The sequence below is a fragment of the Zygosaccharomyces rouxii genome (assembly GCF_000026365.1).
Source record: "Zygosaccharomyces rouxii strain CBS732 chromosome B complete sequence".
NCBI classification, from domain to species: domain Eukaryota; kingdom Fungi; phylum Ascomycota; class Saccharomycetes; order Saccharomycetales; family Saccharomycetaceae; genus Zygosaccharomyces; species Zygosaccharomyces rouxii.
In genome coordinates, this window is record NC_012991.1 from 613,681 (window position 1) to 631,348 (window position 17,668).

At 39.6% G+C, this 17,668-nt stretch overlaps 10 protein-coding genes across 10 annotated transcripts; 4 read left to right on the forward strand and 6 right to left on the reverse strand.

Annotated features, from left to right (window-relative positions):
- Positions 1–311: 311 nt before the first annotated feature.
- STE11 (mitogen-activated protein kinase kinase kinase STE11) lies at positions 312–2,327 on the reverse strand (the record flags this gene model as incomplete). The annotated part of the gene is made up of 1 exon (XM_002495245.1): positions 312–2,327. The coding sequence occupies one exon, from the start codon at positions 2,325–2,327 to the stop codon at positions 312–314; it is 2,016 nt and encodes a 671-aa protein (XP_002495290.1).
- A 292-nt stretch (positions 2,328–2,619) lies between these two features.
- ZYRO0B07876g (uncharacterized protein) lies at positions 2,620–2,871 on the forward strand (the record flags this gene model as incomplete). The annotated part of the gene is made up of 1 exon (XM_002495246.1): positions 2,620–2,871. One exon carries the CDS (start codon positions 2,620–2,622, stop codon positions 2,869–2,871), a length of 252 nt encoding a protein of 83 aa, XP_002495291.1.
- Positions 2,872–3,115: 244 nt separating this feature from the next.
- Positions 3,116–4,867, forward strand: DCR2 (phosphoprotein phosphatase; the record flags this gene model as incomplete). The annotated part of the gene is made up of 1 exon (XM_002495247.1): positions 3,116–4,867. The coding sequence occupies one exon, from the start codon at positions 3,116–3,118 to the stop codon at positions 4,865–4,867; it is 1,752 nt and encodes a 583-aa protein (XP_002495292.1).
- Positions 4,833–6,092, reverse strand: VPS38 (Vps38p; the record flags this gene model as incomplete). Its single annotated transcript, XM_002495248.1, has 1 exon — positions 4,833–6,092. One exon carries the CDS (start codon positions 6,090–6,092, stop codon positions 4,833–4,835), a length of 1,260 nt encoding a protein of 419 aa, XP_002495293.1.
- A 164-nt stretch (positions 6,093–6,256) lies between these two features.
- On the forward strand, positions 6,257–6,982 carry LST7 (Lst7p; the record flags this gene model as incomplete). Its single annotated transcript, XM_002495249.1, has 1 exon — positions 6,257–6,982. One exon carries the CDS (start codon positions 6,257–6,259, stop codon positions 6,980–6,982), a length of 726 nt encoding a protein of 241 aa, XP_002495294.1.
- Positions 6,983–7,080: 98 nt separating this feature from the next.
- On the reverse strand, positions 7,081–8,529 carry ADE13 (adenylosuccinase ADE13; the record flags this gene model as incomplete). The annotated part of the gene is made up of 1 exon (XM_002495250.1): positions 7,081–8,529. One exon carries the CDS (start codon positions 8,527–8,529, stop codon positions 7,081–7,083), a length of 1,449 nt encoding a protein of 482 aa, XP_002495295.1.
- Positions 8,530–8,796: 267 nt separating this feature from the next.
- On the reverse strand, positions 8,797–11,487 carry RSC2 (Rsc2p; the record flags this gene model as incomplete). Its single annotated transcript, XM_002495251.1, has 1 exon — positions 8,797–11,487. One exon carries the CDS (start codon positions 11,485–11,487, stop codon positions 8,797–8,799), a length of 2,691 nt encoding a protein of 896 aa, XP_002495296.1.
- Positions 11,488–12,018: 531 nt separating this feature from the next.
- Positions 12,019–13,056, forward strand: ZYRO0B08008g (uncharacterized protein; the record flags this gene model as incomplete). The annotated part of the gene is made up of 1 exon (XM_002495252.1): positions 12,019–13,056. One exon carries the CDS (start codon positions 12,019–12,021, stop codon positions 13,054–13,056), a length of 1,038 nt encoding a protein of 345 aa, XP_002495297.1.
- Positions 13,057–13,139: 83 nt separating this feature from the next.
- MUP1 (Mup1p) lies at positions 13,140–14,876 on the reverse strand (the record flags this gene model as incomplete). The annotated part of the gene is made up of 1 exon (XM_002495253.1): positions 13,140–14,876. The coding sequence occupies one exon, from the start codon at positions 14,874–14,876 to the stop codon at positions 13,140–13,142; it is 1,737 nt and encodes a 578-aa protein (XP_002495298.1).
- Positions 14,877–15,439: 563 nt separating this feature from the next.
- ZYRO0B08052g (translation initiation factor 2A) lies at positions 15,440–17,377 on the reverse strand (the record flags this gene model as incomplete). Its single annotated transcript, XM_002495254.1, has 1 exon — positions 15,440–17,377. The coding sequence occupies one exon, from the start codon at positions 17,375–17,377 to the stop codon at positions 15,440–15,442; it is 1,938 nt and encodes a 645-aa protein (XP_002495299.1).
- Positions 17,378–17,668: the final 291 nt, after the last annotated feature.

A 17,668-nucleotide genomic window follows, 5' to 3' on the forward strand; every position in this document is an offset into this window, starting at 1 on the left:
AATGGATTGTGTGGTCAGGGAAAAAAAGAGTGAATGAGGAAAACATTGTTCCAAAGGTATTACTTACTTGCAAGTCATCTCCTGCAGCATACTCCAGTTTTTTAGGACTCATCTCAGTTCTTCTAAGGTCCTGTATCTTGGTTTGTTTAACGTTCTAATCTCATCTTAATTGCTTTTTTTTTCTTCCCATTTTACTTTTAAGACCTTTCTCCGACAAAAAAGAATAAAATGCATGCTAAAACCACCTCACGTGGTTATAGCGTTTAAAGGCAGATGTCGACATCTCTTGAATGCAGCCTTGTTCTCGACCTTTAGACAATGTGAGCTTCTAACCAAGGATGCTGTAGTAGTTCAATCGCGCTAGGTCTCATTTTGTAGTCCAATTGGAATGTCTTACTGAGGAAATCCCTACTTTCCTCTGTAGCCCATGATGGAATTTCTGGAGTTGTACTTGTGCCGATCTTAAAGATGGCTTGCATCTGTGAAAAATCTGGGAATGGATGCTTACCGGTGAACATTTCTATGACCACACAGCCTGTTGACCAAATGTCTGCTTTTTCAGTTGTAGCAGTTTGCTTAACAACTTCGGGCGCCATCCAATACACAGATCCTTGTAAAGATGCTCTCTTATTTTGATTTTGGTTCAATGGCGATAACTTCTTTGATATACCAAAATCCGTTATCTTAACACAGCCCTTGATGTCAATTAAGATATTGGCACCTTTGATATCTCTGTGAATAATATTTTTCTTATGCAAATAGACTACACCGATAAGAATCTGTCTTGTGAAATTAGTAATTAGAGATTCCTCGAATGGTCCATAACTGTTCAACATGGATGATACAGATCCACCAGGAACGTATTCCAAGAAAATGTTCAAATTACCACCTTCTTGTGAAGATCCAAAATACTTGACAATATTTTCATGGTGGAGATCTTTCAAAAGACTCATTTCATGTTGCAATGCATCTATCAATTTTCTATGCACACGAGATGCATTCTTTAGTTTTTGTTCCTGTTTAGGATCCCAATTTTCTGGTTTACTTCTATCCTCTGCCATATTCACCACGCCCGCGGCTACCGTCGATGATTGTAATTCAACCTGCTTAACAGCCATTAGTTCACCTGTACGTGCATTCATACCCAAATAAACTGTACCGAATGAACCGGAACCAATCCTCGCACCTTTTAACCAAGTCTTGGGGGCCATGATCTTTGTTGGTATAGAAACCAAATCGTTTTCTTCGTCATCATCCAATTCTACCTCTGACCCTGGAGATTTTAGATCTACGCGGTTATCTCTCTTGGCACCTGGAACGGGGTCTCTTTTCCTCTCAACGGCTCTGTTATAATCAGATGCAGTACCATCGTATTCCAAACTTTGTAAAAGTACAGAATCGACTGCATTTGAATGTTTCAATAAAATGTCACCGATCTTGTTGCTATCACTGTTATGAATCTTGTGTTCAATCTTAGACAGTCTTGCTGATTGACGGAAGGATTCTTTTAAGGTGGATTCCAAATGCTTCATATTGGCGTGAGGGAAATAACCTGCCAAATTAGTCGAGATGAGTTCACTGGGTGGTCTTTGATTAAAGATCTTACGGATCTTGTCCTTGCCATTCTCAATACGTAATTGATTGCCAGCAAATGCATTTGCACCATCGTGTGGCATGGTAATAATTTGGTTAATCACACTCAACGTCTTGAGATACAGTTTCTTAGAGGTAAATATGGCTTTATCACTGGGGGTTTGATTCTTGGATACAAATATCAAACGGTTCTTTTCCATACGATCACTGGAATGACATATCGTAACCAATTCCACGTCGTAGAGTAAATGCAAAACATTCTTCACGTAATCAACAACAAATACATCGTAATCTTGCACAGATCTTAGCTCTTCGCCGTCGATCCATGGTGGTAACCTTTTCAAAAGCCTCTTTTTGATGGAGTCTGCATTGAAACAACCGTTAACGTTAACTTTCTTCGCAGATCCATCATTCAATATGAAGATCACACTATGCTTTTCAGTGACTAGCTCCTCGCTAACTGCAACACCCCCGGCAGATAATGAACTAATCCTTCTAATAATATCATTCAATTGCTCAGTACACTCTTGTTGAGATTTTTGCCTGTGTAATGACTTGGATTTACGTAGGATTCTCAGTCTATCACCAAGATTGGTCACACCTAGTGCGATCAACACCTCCTTATCCAAGAACTTGATCTCTTCTGGACTAATCAGTTTGCATGATACAAACTTCTCTAAGTACTTTTCGCACTTAATCTCCTTGAGAAACTCTTCAACAAAAGTGCAGTCCATATTTCGAATGCTTAGGGCTATTGACACACACTCTTCAACAGTTCTTGAATGAATCTAGACCGATTTTTACTTATATATTCTGATTCTAGGTGGTTGAAGTATGTTAACCGTTCGCTTCACGTGTACTCTTGAAACAGGTACCATGTTGTGTTATATTTAGAGGTAAAGTTAACTTAACTCCTAAGACACGAAGTTATCCATCTAATCAACCGTTGATCTAGATTTGTATATCATTCTACGTCTATCTACCTATCTACCTATCTCACTGATCCTCATCATTTTCATCATTAACATGTCTGATCCCTCTCATACTCATAACGATCAGCCTAAGGATCCACAGTTTGCCCAGAAGGAAGCTCATTTAGAAGAGGACCCTACTTTGAAGCTTGAGCGTGCTGGTAAGATTAAGGAACTGAATGCAGCTTCGCTGAGGAAACCACACGCAAGATCGTTTGGTAAGTCTTTCCAAGTACCAGATGAACGACAAGAGCGCAATAATGCCGGGGGGTTGTTAAGAAACGATGGCCATAGACCTGGTAACTGATAAGTAGGAAAATATTGTGCTGAAGAAGAGGATGTTGAAGAGTTATGTAGATTAAGATGAAGTTGAACTGGAGCGATGGCTCATCGTTAATTCCTGTTCAATATTATTCTGTGATGATCGATATGCGGCGCAACAACGTGGATATTGCGGACCCTTTGGAGAAGATGGATACTTTACAAGAACTCATCACATAGAAATGTGTTAGGAATACAAAGCAAAAAAACAGAAAGGGTCACTATCTTAAATGTCGATTATATCGAAACGTTATCTGAGGTATCTGCCCTATATACTACTATTCGTTTTCATTGAAAAATCTATACTATTTGTACCCTGGCGCCAATCGAATTTCCCCTTCCACAAAAGGGTCGATCACATAAGGACACATTCGAATGTGAGAGAATGGCTAAGATCTAATAGTTTGGAGCACATCGATGAGTACGATCATGTAGCAGTCAACGTTGGTATTGTCCAATGTTTCCATCTAGGAGACTGGTGGTCACGCTGTAGCGTTAGAAACGAATTAAGGAAGGATGCTATTAGTTCACGAAGAAAAGTCATATGGAAAGATCTATTGGGACCCACGAGGTTTAAATGGGTTGGGTTCTCGGATTACTTGTTCTACGATACTCTAAGCGTTTACGATCTTAGTCAGTTGGAGGAAGAAGATAAGGGTAAGCAGGTCTTATTGATATCGATATCCGGAGAGCCCGTCGAGGGAGAAGGGAATTCAGAAATAGTTGATACATTCTATGTTAATTATGTGCCCTTGCAAATAGAAAATTTGGTGAATGGCAGGCCAGTCATCAGCGACATTAGCGTTTTATTTGGTGAAGATTGCGTGGACCCTAGAAAGAATTGGGAATTAGATAGATCATGGGTTTTCAAAATGGGAGAATTCCCCAGTTTTATCACCACTCGGAGACTCAGCACGAAATATTTAGAAGATTGGAGACCACGTTTAACCGTTGGGGAAGATGGTGCTTACAAAATTGTTCAATTAGCAGATTTGCATTTTGGTGTCGGAAAGGGTGAATGTCTCGATGAGTTTCCTGCTCATGACCACTGTGAAGCTGATCCTAAGACCACTAAATTTGTGGAAGAGGTGTTGGACATAGAACAACCAGACATGGTTATATTTACGGGTGATCAAATCATGGGTAGTAGGTCTAAACAGGATTCAGAAACGGCATTGCTTAAGACTTTAGCACCTGTCATATCTAAGGGTATTCCCTGGGCAATGGTGTGGGGGAATCATGACGATGAAGGAACTTTGAATCGTTGGGAGTTATCGAAATTTGTAAATGACTTACCCCTATCATTATTTATGGTTGGTCCTAAAGATACAGCGGATAATACATTTGGTGTCGGTAATTATTTCCATCAGGTTATGGATTTTGAAAATAGACAGCCGGTATTAACTTTTTATTTCTTAGATTCTCACAAATACTCTACTACTGGTAAAATTTTCCCAGGTTACGATTGGATTAAAGAAGACCAATGGGATTATTTTAAAAGAATATATGATGAAAAATTGTATCAACATATTAGGAATACTCAAAAACCACATTTATCTATGGCGTTTTTCCATATCCCCACACCTGAATATTTGCACGAGGCTTCGAGGGAAAGACCTGGTGAATCTAATCCCATCATTGGAAACCCCATGGAAGGTGTTACGGCGCCTCGATACGATTCAAAAGCTGCGGCCGCCTTAGCACACATGAATGTACAAGCTGCATCCTGCGGTCATGATCACTCTAATGATTACTGTTTATTGGACGATAGTAGTCCTCAAAAGATCTGGTTCTGTTATGGTGGTGCCGTTGGTGAAGGCGGTTACGGCGATCACAATGACGGGTACGAGCGTCGTGTAAGAATCTATCATTTCGAAACTAAAGACGGGAATATTTACACTTGGAAAAGGTTGAATAGTTCCCCTATAAATTATTTTGATTACCAGCTCATTGCGTCCGGCGGTGTTTCAAAAACTGGATAACTTGTATTATATTACCGTTAAAACAATCAATGGCCTGGCTTAAAAGTTCTATATCTTTAATGTTATCCAAATATAGTGGAGTTGTGCCGTTCACCGTAGAGGTACTTCCGCAGTACATCAGTTCATGTGGTAATGGAATACTGCATATGCTTGTGGCTATTAAGGTCACAAACAAAGTATAATAACCAAGACAAGTGCTAGTCAATTTTTTGCTAGCTTCAGATCCATCAGTGGCTAATTCCAGCAGTTTTGTTTTGTTTAATAAATCAAGTGTTAGTCTATCGTAAAGTGAAGATGATGAATCTAGAAGTGTCCTGTTAAATGTAACGAATCCCGCTCGTACGTGGAAAAGGTCTGTTGTTTGAAATATTCCAATCAACTGTGCTAATTTCTTCGCTCTCATGCTTTCCAGTCTGTTTCTACTCTGAATAAGGTTCGGATATGTATTACCATAGTAATCGTTCAACGAATGTGGTTGTGAATCTTTTTCTTCAGACTCAGCAAAATGTTCAACGGAATCACGAAGTCTTCGTAGATCTAGCTGTTTCTTTTGGATTCTTACTTTCAATTGGTGATTGTAGTCCCTTAAATGAGTTACGAACCACTGATGCCTCTTGTGTTCATCTTGAATCTGTCTTTCCACCCTCTCAGAAATTTGTTGACTTTCCTCCATAACTTGCGAAGTATATTCCAAAATTTTATTCAACTTTAAAGCATAGTTGAAAGTGAATGATTTCTTAATCTTAATGCTTGAATTTGCTCTCTTGTGTGTTCTAATCGATTCTTTGGGGACAGTCAACATGGAAACGTTCGGTAGTACATAGTCACCATCTACCAATTCCAATACCGGAGCGTTATAGCTTTCAATGATATCATCTGCACTAACGTGTTTAACTTGGTTCAAATCCACCTTGTAAGTTCTAAAATCAAACCAAAGCTTCTCGTCTGGTGATGGTGAAAGCCTTTCCGGCAACTCTGCCACCAATCTCAGCGTAAAATGCGTCAACGGGCTATCCTGTGGTGGCAATTCATTAAATTGAACACTGTACAATGACCCCTGTTGTACTTCACTAACGTATAACGTCTGCCCTTTACCATTTTCAATCACTATGAAATAAGATGGGAACCACATTAATTGTTGGGAATTCCTCTGACCCACACAGAGGTTGCTTATCTTGACGGATCTAACATGCCTTAACCTCCGTTTCAACAAATATTGTCCCATATGGACTGGAATTAATCCCTTGCCACCTTTCTACTATTTAAATTGTATTCCTTTTGTGTAAAGTACGTTATTGATGAAGTTTTCCATTGTTAAAGGTTCCCGGACATAGTACCAACGTTAATCACCACTTAGAAGAACCATCAGCCATCAAAATACTGAGTGTAATGGCATCCATGCTCATTTCTTTATCTCATTTCTGTGATAAACATGGGCCAAGAATCTTACTAGTGACGCAAGCTGCTATTAACGGTTCTACTGGTGATGAGTTGCTAGTTCCCACATATCCAACAGATTCGTACTGTGACTCGTGTCTACTACACTTCCCAAAATCATCTACGAATGATATAAGGTCACTAAAAAGTAATATTGGTAGCCAATGCTTTGTTTCTACCCAATACAGTTCCATAAGGTATCAACTGTTAACGCATATTATAAGAAGATCATTCTCCGAAGAGACTATGATTTACGATGGGATGCCCTTGGTATTCTACGATGATATCAGAGGTTTAAATTTAGTTATGGGGTTCAAATTGAACGATGAAAATGCTAGAGGTAATGAGAGGAGGTACTGTATAATTTTCACTATTGATTCTAAGGATCACAAGTCCTCAATGAAACTATTATCAGAGAACTGGAATTTTATTACTGGAGGTTTCGATAAAATGATAAAATACATTTGCAATTCACATCGACAGGAAATTGAAAGGCAGAATAATGTTAACGATGAGAGGAGTAATTTTAATTTACTAGGTAGAACTTATCTAAGAGGTAATAAAGTGAAAGTGCCGAGAAATCTGGCGGAACTTACGCATGATGAGCTTTTATTTGTTAGATTACACAAGTGGAATGCATATCTGTTGAATTCATGCATGAAAAGTCGAGTTGAATAAGTTATTTTGTTCATCTTTATCTTATTGGAAGGGTCAGTTATGTAATGAAAGTAATGATAATATACATAAGTTCGATATCATTTTATCTTCTTTTGTGATTAAACATTTAGTTTGACGTCAACATCATTAATGTGCTTTTCAAAAGGTTGTAAAGCTTTCTTAACGTCTTTACCAACAAATTTCTCTACCTGTTGTGGTGCTCTACCGACAAATGTGGATGGGTTCAACAATGTTGCCAATTGGGTATGGATTGGTTTAAAGAATGGGTCATTCTTGACACGTTCGATCAGGTCGTTGTCACCACCTTCTTCCTTGACGACAGCGGCAGCTTGGTGAGACAAGACTCTGATCTTTTCGTGGACTTCTTGTCTAGATGCACCCTTTTCTACCATTGCCATAATAATGTTTTCAGTAGCCATGAATGGCAATTCACTGTTGATTCTTCTTTCAATAACCTTTGGGTAAACCACCATACCAGAAGAAATGTTCAATAGAGTAGACAAAAGAATATCGGCGGTTAAAAACGCACTTGGTAGAGAGATTCTTCTAATGGCGGAATCATCTAAAGTTCTTTCAAACCATTGCACTGAAGCAGTTTGTACAGCATCGTTGAAAAGAGATCCCATGTGTCTTGCCAATGAACAAACACGTTCACAACGCATTGGGTTTCTCTTGTAGGCCATAGCAGAAGAACCAATTTGGGTCTTCTCAAATGGTTCTTCCACTTCTTTCAAGTTAGCCAATAATCTAATATCAGTGGCCATCTTATGAGCAGTGGCAGCAAACGATGCAAGAGGAGCCAACACATCAATGTCGATTTTTCTGGAGTAAGTTTGACCTGTTACTGGGTAAACAGTTTCAAAGCCCAGTAGTTCAGTGACCCTTTGGTCTAGCTCCTCCACTTTGTCGTGGTTTCCGTGGAACAAGGCCAAGAAAGATGCCTGAGTACCTGTAGTACCCTTAACACCACGTAATCCAATATCGTTTCTAGCTCTGTCGAAATTTCTCAAATCCCAGAGTAAATCTTGAATCCAAAGTGTAACTCTTTTACCCAAAGTTGTCAGTTGGGCTGGTTGGAAATGAGTCCAACCAAGAACTGGAACATCCTTATAATTTAGGGCAAATTTAGATAATCTGTCAATAACATTAATCAATTTGGGGATTATAACATCGTAAGCATCTCTCAAAAAGATCAAGTCGGCATTATCAGTGACGAAGCAAGACGTAGCCCCTAAATGGATGATACCAGCGGCAGCTGGACAAGTTTCACCAAAGGTATGAACATGAGCCATAACATCATGTCTAACAATAGCTTCTTGAGCAGATGCCTGTGCAATTTCCTCATCGGTGATAGTCAAATGTTCCTTCATTTCAGCAATAGCTTTATCAGTAATGACATCAAGGCCTAATTCCTTTTCAGCAATGGCTAAGTTAAGCCATAAGTTCCTCCATGTCGAGAATCTGTTTCTCATGGAGAAGATTCCTGACATCTCTTTGGAGGCATAACGAGCTGACAATGGTGTTAAGTACTTGTCGAAATCAGACATGGTTTGTATATCACTTTTCTAGTTTGCAGTAGTAGTGGTAATAGAGAAGTAGAAGTCTTTAGGATTCCTTCGATGTTTTTTCAAGTAACCTTCTAAATGCTTTAAATATCTCAACAAGATAAGTAATTTGAAAAATGAATACAAGGTTTAGACTAATCACAGTAAAATTAATTTCTACATGCCAATATATATTACAACTCTCCGAGATTATTGTTTCAATTACATTATATATGAAAGGACCTTTGCTTATAATTATTCCAATTTTTTTCAATCTGACTCCGCTGAGAGCTTGTCACGCGATGCCAGCTTAAAGGCCATAAACTTTGCTGAAGGTCGCAGACCAAGTGGATAAGAATCTGGTAAAGTTTGTGTTTCATTCTCTTCATCACTATCGTCCTCACTAAAGCTGTAGTTATCTTCATCCTCCACAAAGCCATTTCCTTGTTGGTCAACACCATTATGGTGAGCGTCTTGACTCTGTGCGGTGGCATCCATTTCATCAGCCGGTTCTTCGACTACTTCATAGTCCAAATCCAGCTTAGGTCTCTTGTTGATGTTCTTAGAAAACCATCTATTTAATGAAGGCTGAAGCCTTTCATCACCAGAGTTTAACAAACGCTCTTCAATGGCAACGCTTGGTCCCTTAAACCATAAAACTTCACCTTTGTTACGTTTCTTACGAGGAACTTGTTCTTTACCCAGTCTTCTCACTTGGCTAGCGTAATCAGTACGTTGCAATACATCTACGTTTTTCGTTATCGACACGGGAAGCACGTATGCGCTGGGGGAATCCACAGATATGTGACCTAAACTGTTTCTTGAGGCCTGTGCTGCCAAGTTGTTCACAACAGTGGTTAGATTATAACCTGAAGCTTGCGATCTCTTATGTTGTTGTTGCTGTTGGAATTGTAATTGTTGTTTGTTCAACTGGTGTTGTTTAAGACCTTGGACTGTAAGTTGTTGACCAGGGACCAAGCCAGTAGGAGTAATTAAGTTGGGACTTGGTGAACCGATAACATCAGCATTGACAGAACCTGGAGTAGCACCACCCAAAGGTGGAGTGTATACCCCATTTCTCAAAGAGTTCAGACCTGATATCGATTTGCTCTGCTTCAAAGATGCCAATCTTTGACTTGTTTGGCCCGTTTTTGGCAATGCTGTAGCGGTTTGAGTATTCGTGATAATAGTACCAGTCTCGAAATCGATTCTACCTTCTTCAGGTGGATCGCCGGGTCTCACGATATAGCGAGGACAGTCATCAGACGAAGAATATTCACCAAGATCATCACGTTCCAATTTGGGTCCCAGATAAACACCACCGATTAAAGGTGGCGCATTGACCGCACCTTCGGTAGGTTGTGGCATTGGATCGTCGTAGGTAGCATTTGGTGGCAGTAAATTCTTCAATGGCGATGGATATTTCAAAAATTTTCTTCCGTTAACAGGGATTGTATTTTCATCCTGATCACGAATCTCCTCAGGTAGACAGGCCTTCCAGGTTCTAATTTTATTGAAGATTTTATCAGCTTCGTTGTATCTGAACTCACATACAAAGAGGGGACCTTCTAGTTTAACATCTGGATCTCCTCTTTGATATCTTGTAAAATGAACCACATAACATTTACCAACAAGTTCTTCCACTAGATGATCTCTGTACTGACCCGATTTAACTACCTCGTTCTTGTAAAATAGTCTATCCACCCTATGAACGGTTTGTTCCGGCCTCAAATACCAACAAGCGTTCAACCATCTTCTGCCATCACTAGTACTCCAAAGTCTAAAGATTTGCGCCACTGTAGGTTTTGTAGCATCGTTCGGATTTTCTAAGAGTACCCAATCACCAATTCGATAAGTATTACCGTTAACCTCGACTTCATCCATTGGATATCTCAATTCACCCTCTGGCATGTAATCTCGATCTGGCTTCGACAGTTCGTGACGTACTAGAGCATTATACTTCTTTTCCAACATAGCGGCTTTTTTCAAAGCTTGCGGTTCAGTACGATTGTACAGTCTATAATTCGTTAGCATTAATTGGAAATCATTTTGGAACGTTTGAAAATCCTTGTATTTGCGAGTTTTCACCCTCTTTCTAATATCTTCGAGGCAAACTGGGTTTGAAATAACCGTGTAGTATCTTGGTTCTCTTAACTCATCTGGTAATCTTTCAAACGGTAAGGTTAAAGGTTCATTATCATCATCAATTTCCTTCTTCAACATTTTAATTACATTTTTAATCCTTTGCACATACGGTAGATCGATAACTGGTGGTCTACCTCTTCTCATATGAGTTCTCTGCTGTTGGTGACGACCGTACAGAGGTTTAGGAGTGCCAGACTGAGATCTACCACCTTGATAAGACTGCGATGCATTTTGCATTCCTCTATGCAACGTTAACCTTAGTTGTGGCATTGATCTTCTGCCACCGCCCTCAGAATAATCTTCGTCGTCCTGACCGTCAACTTCGTCATCATCTTCTGTTTTAGTCTTCATTCTGAGTTTACTTGGAGGCGGTTGTGGTATTTCTGGCGGCGTAATACCTTGAGCTTTCATACTCTCGATTTCATCTGGTAGAGGGCCCAAATATGGATACTCCACCTCGGGATAGTATTCTTGTAGTTTTGGCACCAACTTTTCCTTTGAATACGCCTCTAAAATTCCTGCATATTTGTAAATCGCAGATTCTTTGGTATTATAAGTCTTGGCATTCCATGGGATCTGCACCACATCGTTGATGAAACTCTGAGCATCCGTATAGTGGGGAACTCTTTTCTTCAAAGTGTTCAATGAAACCGGATTTCTGATCAAAGCGTAATAATCGGGATATTCCTTCTTTGGGGGTAAAACGTTAAATATAGGATAAATTTCCAATCCGTTTTCTTCCTTTAACGTAAACAGCGCTTCATACTCAGCCCGTATTCTTGACTGCAGTTCTTTAAGACTGTCTGCTTCAGACATTGTTGCTGAAAGGGTGGCAATCCTACTTTAACAACTTAACGAATGTAAAACTCAATGGAGATCTTTTCTCAATTCTTCTCTCTCTCTGATCACTGTTCGTGATTTAGTCGTCTATCTCTTCCCTTTATTTTTCTCTATTTTCCTGATACACTGATAATACTATTATTTTCAATTCCTTATAGTTTGTATCTACATGTAGCTGGTTCGCCATTTTTTTTTTTTTTTCTCTGATAATTTTTTCACGACAATTGCAGTCCGGGTAACATTTTAGTCATATTTCAAGGTCACGTGTAATTGGATAACCTACCAGGAGCTGGTAATAGCGTAGTAGGTAATCAAGATAATGAGTAAGGTGCCTGCATATGGGCTATCTGTATCTTATGTATCAATACCGTATCAATGCGCGGCTTTACTTCTTTCAAATGTTTCTGTATACCGCTTTTCCTACGCTATCGCCTTGAAGCGACGAATATTTGAGCAGGTAGACCTCTGATAATTGGCAAGTACAACTTTGGCCTTGGACGCCGAGATATGTCAGATGAAAGCTCTCAAGATGATGAATTGATTGATGATCCTCAATTGAAATCATTTCATACTTATCTAAAACAATGTCGTAAGATTTTATGTGTTGTAGGTGCAGGTCTGTCACAATCATCGGGAATCCCCACATATCAATTGCAGAGAGGTACTTGGAAGGGTTATACGTCAATTGATTTAGCAACACCTGAAGCATTTCAAACAAATCCAGGTTTAGTCTGGTTATTTTATTCCAATAGAAGGTATATCGCTATGAAAGCTAGACCAAATGAAGGACATTTTGCACTGGCGGAGTTAGCTAAAAGGATGAAAGAGAGACGCAGAGAAGCCTTTGTTGTAACACAAAATGTGGATGGATTACATCAGAGAGCAGGTCAAGAGGATGCAGACCTTTGTGAATTACATGGTAGCCTTTTCCAACTCCGATGTACCTCTTTCTTTTGTACTTATAAGGGTAAGAATACTAAGGATTTATTCTTAACACCCACTCTAAGGGAATTCACTCCAAGAGATGTTGGCGTTAAAAGACGATTGAGAGATCAATTACCCACACTAGGTAAGCGTCGAAAGAAATCAAGTACACCGATACAAAAAAAAGAATACGTGGAAAATGAAGACAGTGTAAGTTCATCAGATTTTGATCCCTTACCAGAGATTAAAGAAGAAAATTTACCACATTGCCCCGTGTGCCACGAAGGATTGTTGAGACCAGGTATTGTTTGGTTTGGTGAGCCTTTGCCGCTAATGGATATGGTCAAAGTGGACGAATTTTTTGCGCCACAAGAGGAGGGCGCTAATGATCATATCGATTTAGTTCTTGTGATTGGAACAAGCGGTAAAGTTTGGCCAGCAATGGGTTACGTAGAAAGATGTAAACAAAATGGTGGACGTGTTGCAATTTTTAATACACATATTGAGGATAAGGATAAGGTGCGAAAAGACAGAACGGTCTGGGGATTCGAAGGTGAAGCGTCAGAATGGTTACCAAGGGCATTGGAACCATTCATAGGTAAACAATTCAAAAGATCGTAAAAATGAATATGAAAAAGACCAGATTTAAGCTCAATACCTATTATACATAATTTTTATAAGTCATCACGGAATTTACATTTCCCTCAAAAAGAGTCTCGTACGAATTGTGTTTGAGTGGCTTTGAACCCTTCTTTTGAGTTGATGTCGTCCAACGTTTCTATTACTTGCTCACTGTTACTAGTATTAGTGGTGGCATCCAAATCATCATCGGAGAATGGCTTGTCGTCATAAGATTTGATGATCTTCGTTCTCCAGAATCCATCATCGCCCAGTTCTTCCTTGATGTCGAGGGAGTAATGACCAAGTTTTGGTAGTACTCTGGCGAATAGGAGCCAGTAACATCCACCAAACGCAAAGATTGCCCATGCAACCACACAGTGAATCCAATATGGCAAACTGTTGTAAACGGATTGTCCATTAGTTGGTGGGACATAAGGTGCGACGATTAAGTATGCATTCGCTAGGGAGAAGAAGCCTGCGATCCAGACACCTGCCTTAATTGGTGGGTTCCATTCCAACTTACCTTGCTTTGCCTGCCAGTGGATCCAAATCAAACCGGTTGAAATAACGAAATTGATAATGTTCATTGGATAGGAAATCAAATTTAGGACAAAATTGTAAGCATCACCTGGTGGTGGAGCAAGAATGGTCACCATACAAACAAGAAAATGTTGAAATAGACCAACCATTGGTGTATTGAATGGTTTTGAAGATGCAAATAGATTGGGGAAAGGTAATATACCTTCTCTACCCAACTGTTGGATAATTCTACCCTGTGAAAAAATAACAGATAGAACGTTACCTAAAGCACTCAATCCCACGAATGCGGCGGCAACCTCTCTACCTTTACCATGGAAAATAATATCAAAATAATCTGCCGCTAACACCAGTTTAGAAGAGATCAATTTTTCTTTGGGGACCACTGCAAAATAAGAAATGTTGACGAAGATGTAAAGAATGGCAATTGTAATTAAGGATACGGGACCTGCAATCTTCAAAGTTCTTACCGGGTTCTTAACTTCACCAAGAGCGTAGTTGACATTTGAATAGCCGACAAATGACCAGATCACGTTGTAAAGAGCATTGACAACACCATATGCAGAGGCATTCTCAGTACCTTCAAATGCATTTTTTAGATTATTCGTATGATGACCATGGTTAGTACCACCTGCCAACGCAACCCAACCACTGACTGCAATGAAAATCACAATACCAACTTTAATAACACCCAAAATGTTTTGTAAATAAAGTCCCACTTTAACATTTATAAAATTAACCGCAAAGGCAAAGAAAATGACAGCAACACCGATACCTCTTTGGTTCCATTCGGTAATCTTTGCATCACCGGCAGTTAGAAACATGACGGCAGTATTGATCGAATTACCAGCGGCCCAACCTAGAAAGAAAACGTATGCCGCATACATGCTGGTAACCAAGAATCTTGGTTTTTTAAAGATAAACTCCAAATAGTTCTTTTCACCACCATTTTTAGGAATTGCCGTACCATATTCCATATACACATAAAGGCCCGCTAATGAGATAATCCCACCAATCACCCACATGATCAGCGCTAGACCTACAGACCCACATAATGTGTAGATCTCTGAAGATGTAGCAAAAACACCAGTACCAAGCATACGGTTACTGATCAGAAAAATACTCGATATTATACCAAGCTGCTTCTTATTCTTATCTAATTGGTTCACAAACTGGCCATCTTCACCAAGTTCTTCGGTCTCTTCTTCATATCCTTCCTGGTTACTCTTCCAAAGATTCCTGATATCAAAGGCTGACACAACCTTCTCTCTGATGTCTATCATTGTGCGTAAAAGTTTGATCCTCCACGCCTTCTAAAGAAACTGAGTACTGTTCTCAACTATTGTTCCCACATCGTTAAAATATCACAACAATATTTCATGAGTTTATATAATTTGATGTACTCGTCAATCACATTCTATTGCCAACATTTGTCTCGAGAACTATTACTAACTGTACCAGCACAGTATTGAACTACCTAGCGCCATAGTTTGGTTCATTGAAGGGTTGTGGCTTCAAACCTCGTGGACATTGCACCTTTGGCCTTTAATACTACGAGAACTCCGTAAACTGTGGATACCTTCTCTCTTGAGTTGTTGGTGAAATAGTGCCGTGTGTCCTTGTATGTGTGCCCTTGGGGAAGGACATACGGCACTAATGAAAAGAAGAAAAGAAGGCGCGATGAACCATCGATGTGTCAAAAAAGCCGTGCAGGGTACTAAGTAGGCGTATTCGCTTTAGAATATTCTAAATACACGAAGAATAAGAATATGGTAACACTTTTCTTTTTAATTATGTAAATCTATTTGAGTATAGTGTATTATTTTCTATATTGTTTTCAATGAGATCACGATGACTCCTCTTGCCAGCCCATGAATTTGAGCTCCGATAAGACTTTTTCCTCCGATTGAATCTTTAGCACCTGTGTATCTTCTAGTTTCTCTCCGTTGCTTTGCCTTAGTTTTAGAGCTTCGATAGCTCTTAGCTTCTTGAGTAAAGATCTAATTTTTTTCTCCTCTGGCGATGAGGTCTCCTTAAGAGTAGGTTCTTGGGCACTAGAGGATTCTTGTTGTTGTCCCCGTTGTTGCTGTTCCTTTTGGTTTGGTTGTGGGTCTTCTTTCCTCTTGTTAGCTCTCTTCTTGTTCTTAGCAGCTGATTTACCACCACCTTGTTGTTGAGTGGCACCAGGCACAAGACCAGGAATTTGGGCCCTTGGCTGTGGTTTGGCATTTACAACGTTCATGCCCGGTACGTTTCTACCGCCATTTGCGCCGGCTCTTCTTGCATGTGGAGGTTTATAGGCACCTTTACTCTGAGAACCTACACCTTGACTGCCATTACTCTTTGGATGCTTTGCAGCGTACTGTTCGGCGCTTTCATGAATTTGCAATTGGTTTGCCGACGCTAATTTGGGATCTAATGATTGTGAAATGTCATTTTTAGGTTCTTGCCAGTCTTTAATTATGTGAGAGTTTGCCATCGTCTTGTAAGGACAGAAGGTTCTCCAATCTACTTTCAGCAATTCCTTGAATTCCTTAACAAAGACTAGCTTACCAGTAACGTGCCATATCTTGATACAGTTATCGACTCTTAAACGTGGGGAAGTTGTTGCAGTCATGATAAACTCACCACCGGGACTCCATTTACAAACTGAAGTGTTAGCGGCATCAAAATGTGAAACTCTTTTGAATTTATCATGACGATCCAAGATATCTACAGCACCTTGCAAATTACCAAACCCTGCAATTAGAATATAGCGACCGGATGGTGAAAATAACATGGTATTCTTTGCCTGAGCTTCAAGGGAATGCACAATGTTACCTCTTAAATCGAAGAAAGTTATGGTAGCGGGCATATACCCATAAATAACACCGAATTGTCTCGAGGTTGGGGACCAGGTAAAATCATGAATTGGACCCTCTTTCGATAAAGGCACACGGACGGAGTTACCACCTAGAGAACCGTTAACACCTTGGAATGACAGCAGGTAAAGAGTATTTTCACCGTAATAGGATTGGTTAGAAGAGTCGAAGTCTGTAATAGCCACACAAAGCACAGCATTACCTAGTGAGTTCCATTGTAATTGACAAGAATCTGCCTTGAAGAAAGTCTTGGTGACGATTTTCTTCGTAATTTGGCCCTCTACGATAGGCCAAATGGTCAAATGAGCAGGTTTACCAGATTTCTCAGGTGTGAAAGTACATATCGTAGGATGCTCAGCAGGAGAAATTAGGAAAGTACCGAACACTTGTGATTCTGATTCTTGCTTGTGAGAAAGTGTGGCAAATGGATGGTCAAAATCAAAAACTGGGTTAGTTTGTTCTAGCTTGACAACTTTCAATTCCTTACCAAACTGTCTTATAGCATAGTTATCCAGTTTAGAAAATTGTAAGTTCCAGCCGTTTTGAGTTTTTGCCTGAAATTGATAAATAGGTTCCACATCTTGCGAATCTAGTTGTTTGTTCAAATACCAAACTTTACAATTTAGATGGCTAGCATCTTGTGCTGAAGGTCTTTCCCAAGTCCCCAAGTAGTTACCTGATGGTGAAAAATGCAGATCATACACATTGCTCAATGGCAACGATAACAATTCGTGGTCGAATAGATCACCGGTGTAAATTTTAACCTCTTCCTTTGTAGATAAAGCCAAAAAACGAGAACATGGTGAAAGGATCGATGAAGTTACACCACCTCCAATAGAGTTTGCAACACTTTGGTTAAACCTTGGGTACCCCTGGAATAACTCTATATCTTGAGATGTCTTGAGAAAAAACTGCGAGGCCATGTTAGAGATCTGTCGTCGGGTGGAAAGTGTATCAAACAATCTATCAAATAATGCAAATAAAATGCAACAGTAATGCTGGTTACCCCAGTAAGAATACTCGCAATGAACTCTATACTTCCTTCAAAGTATTTAGAAATACCTTACTACTGAATCTCTTCATTTCAACTGTCCAGATGTTCTTGAAAGTTTTGCATTTTTTTGATGGAAAAGAAAGGAACAGGGAAACAGTGGTGGTGCATGGGTTGGTATCAATAATGGTTCCTTAAGGTCTAAAGATCGATGTGATGAGCT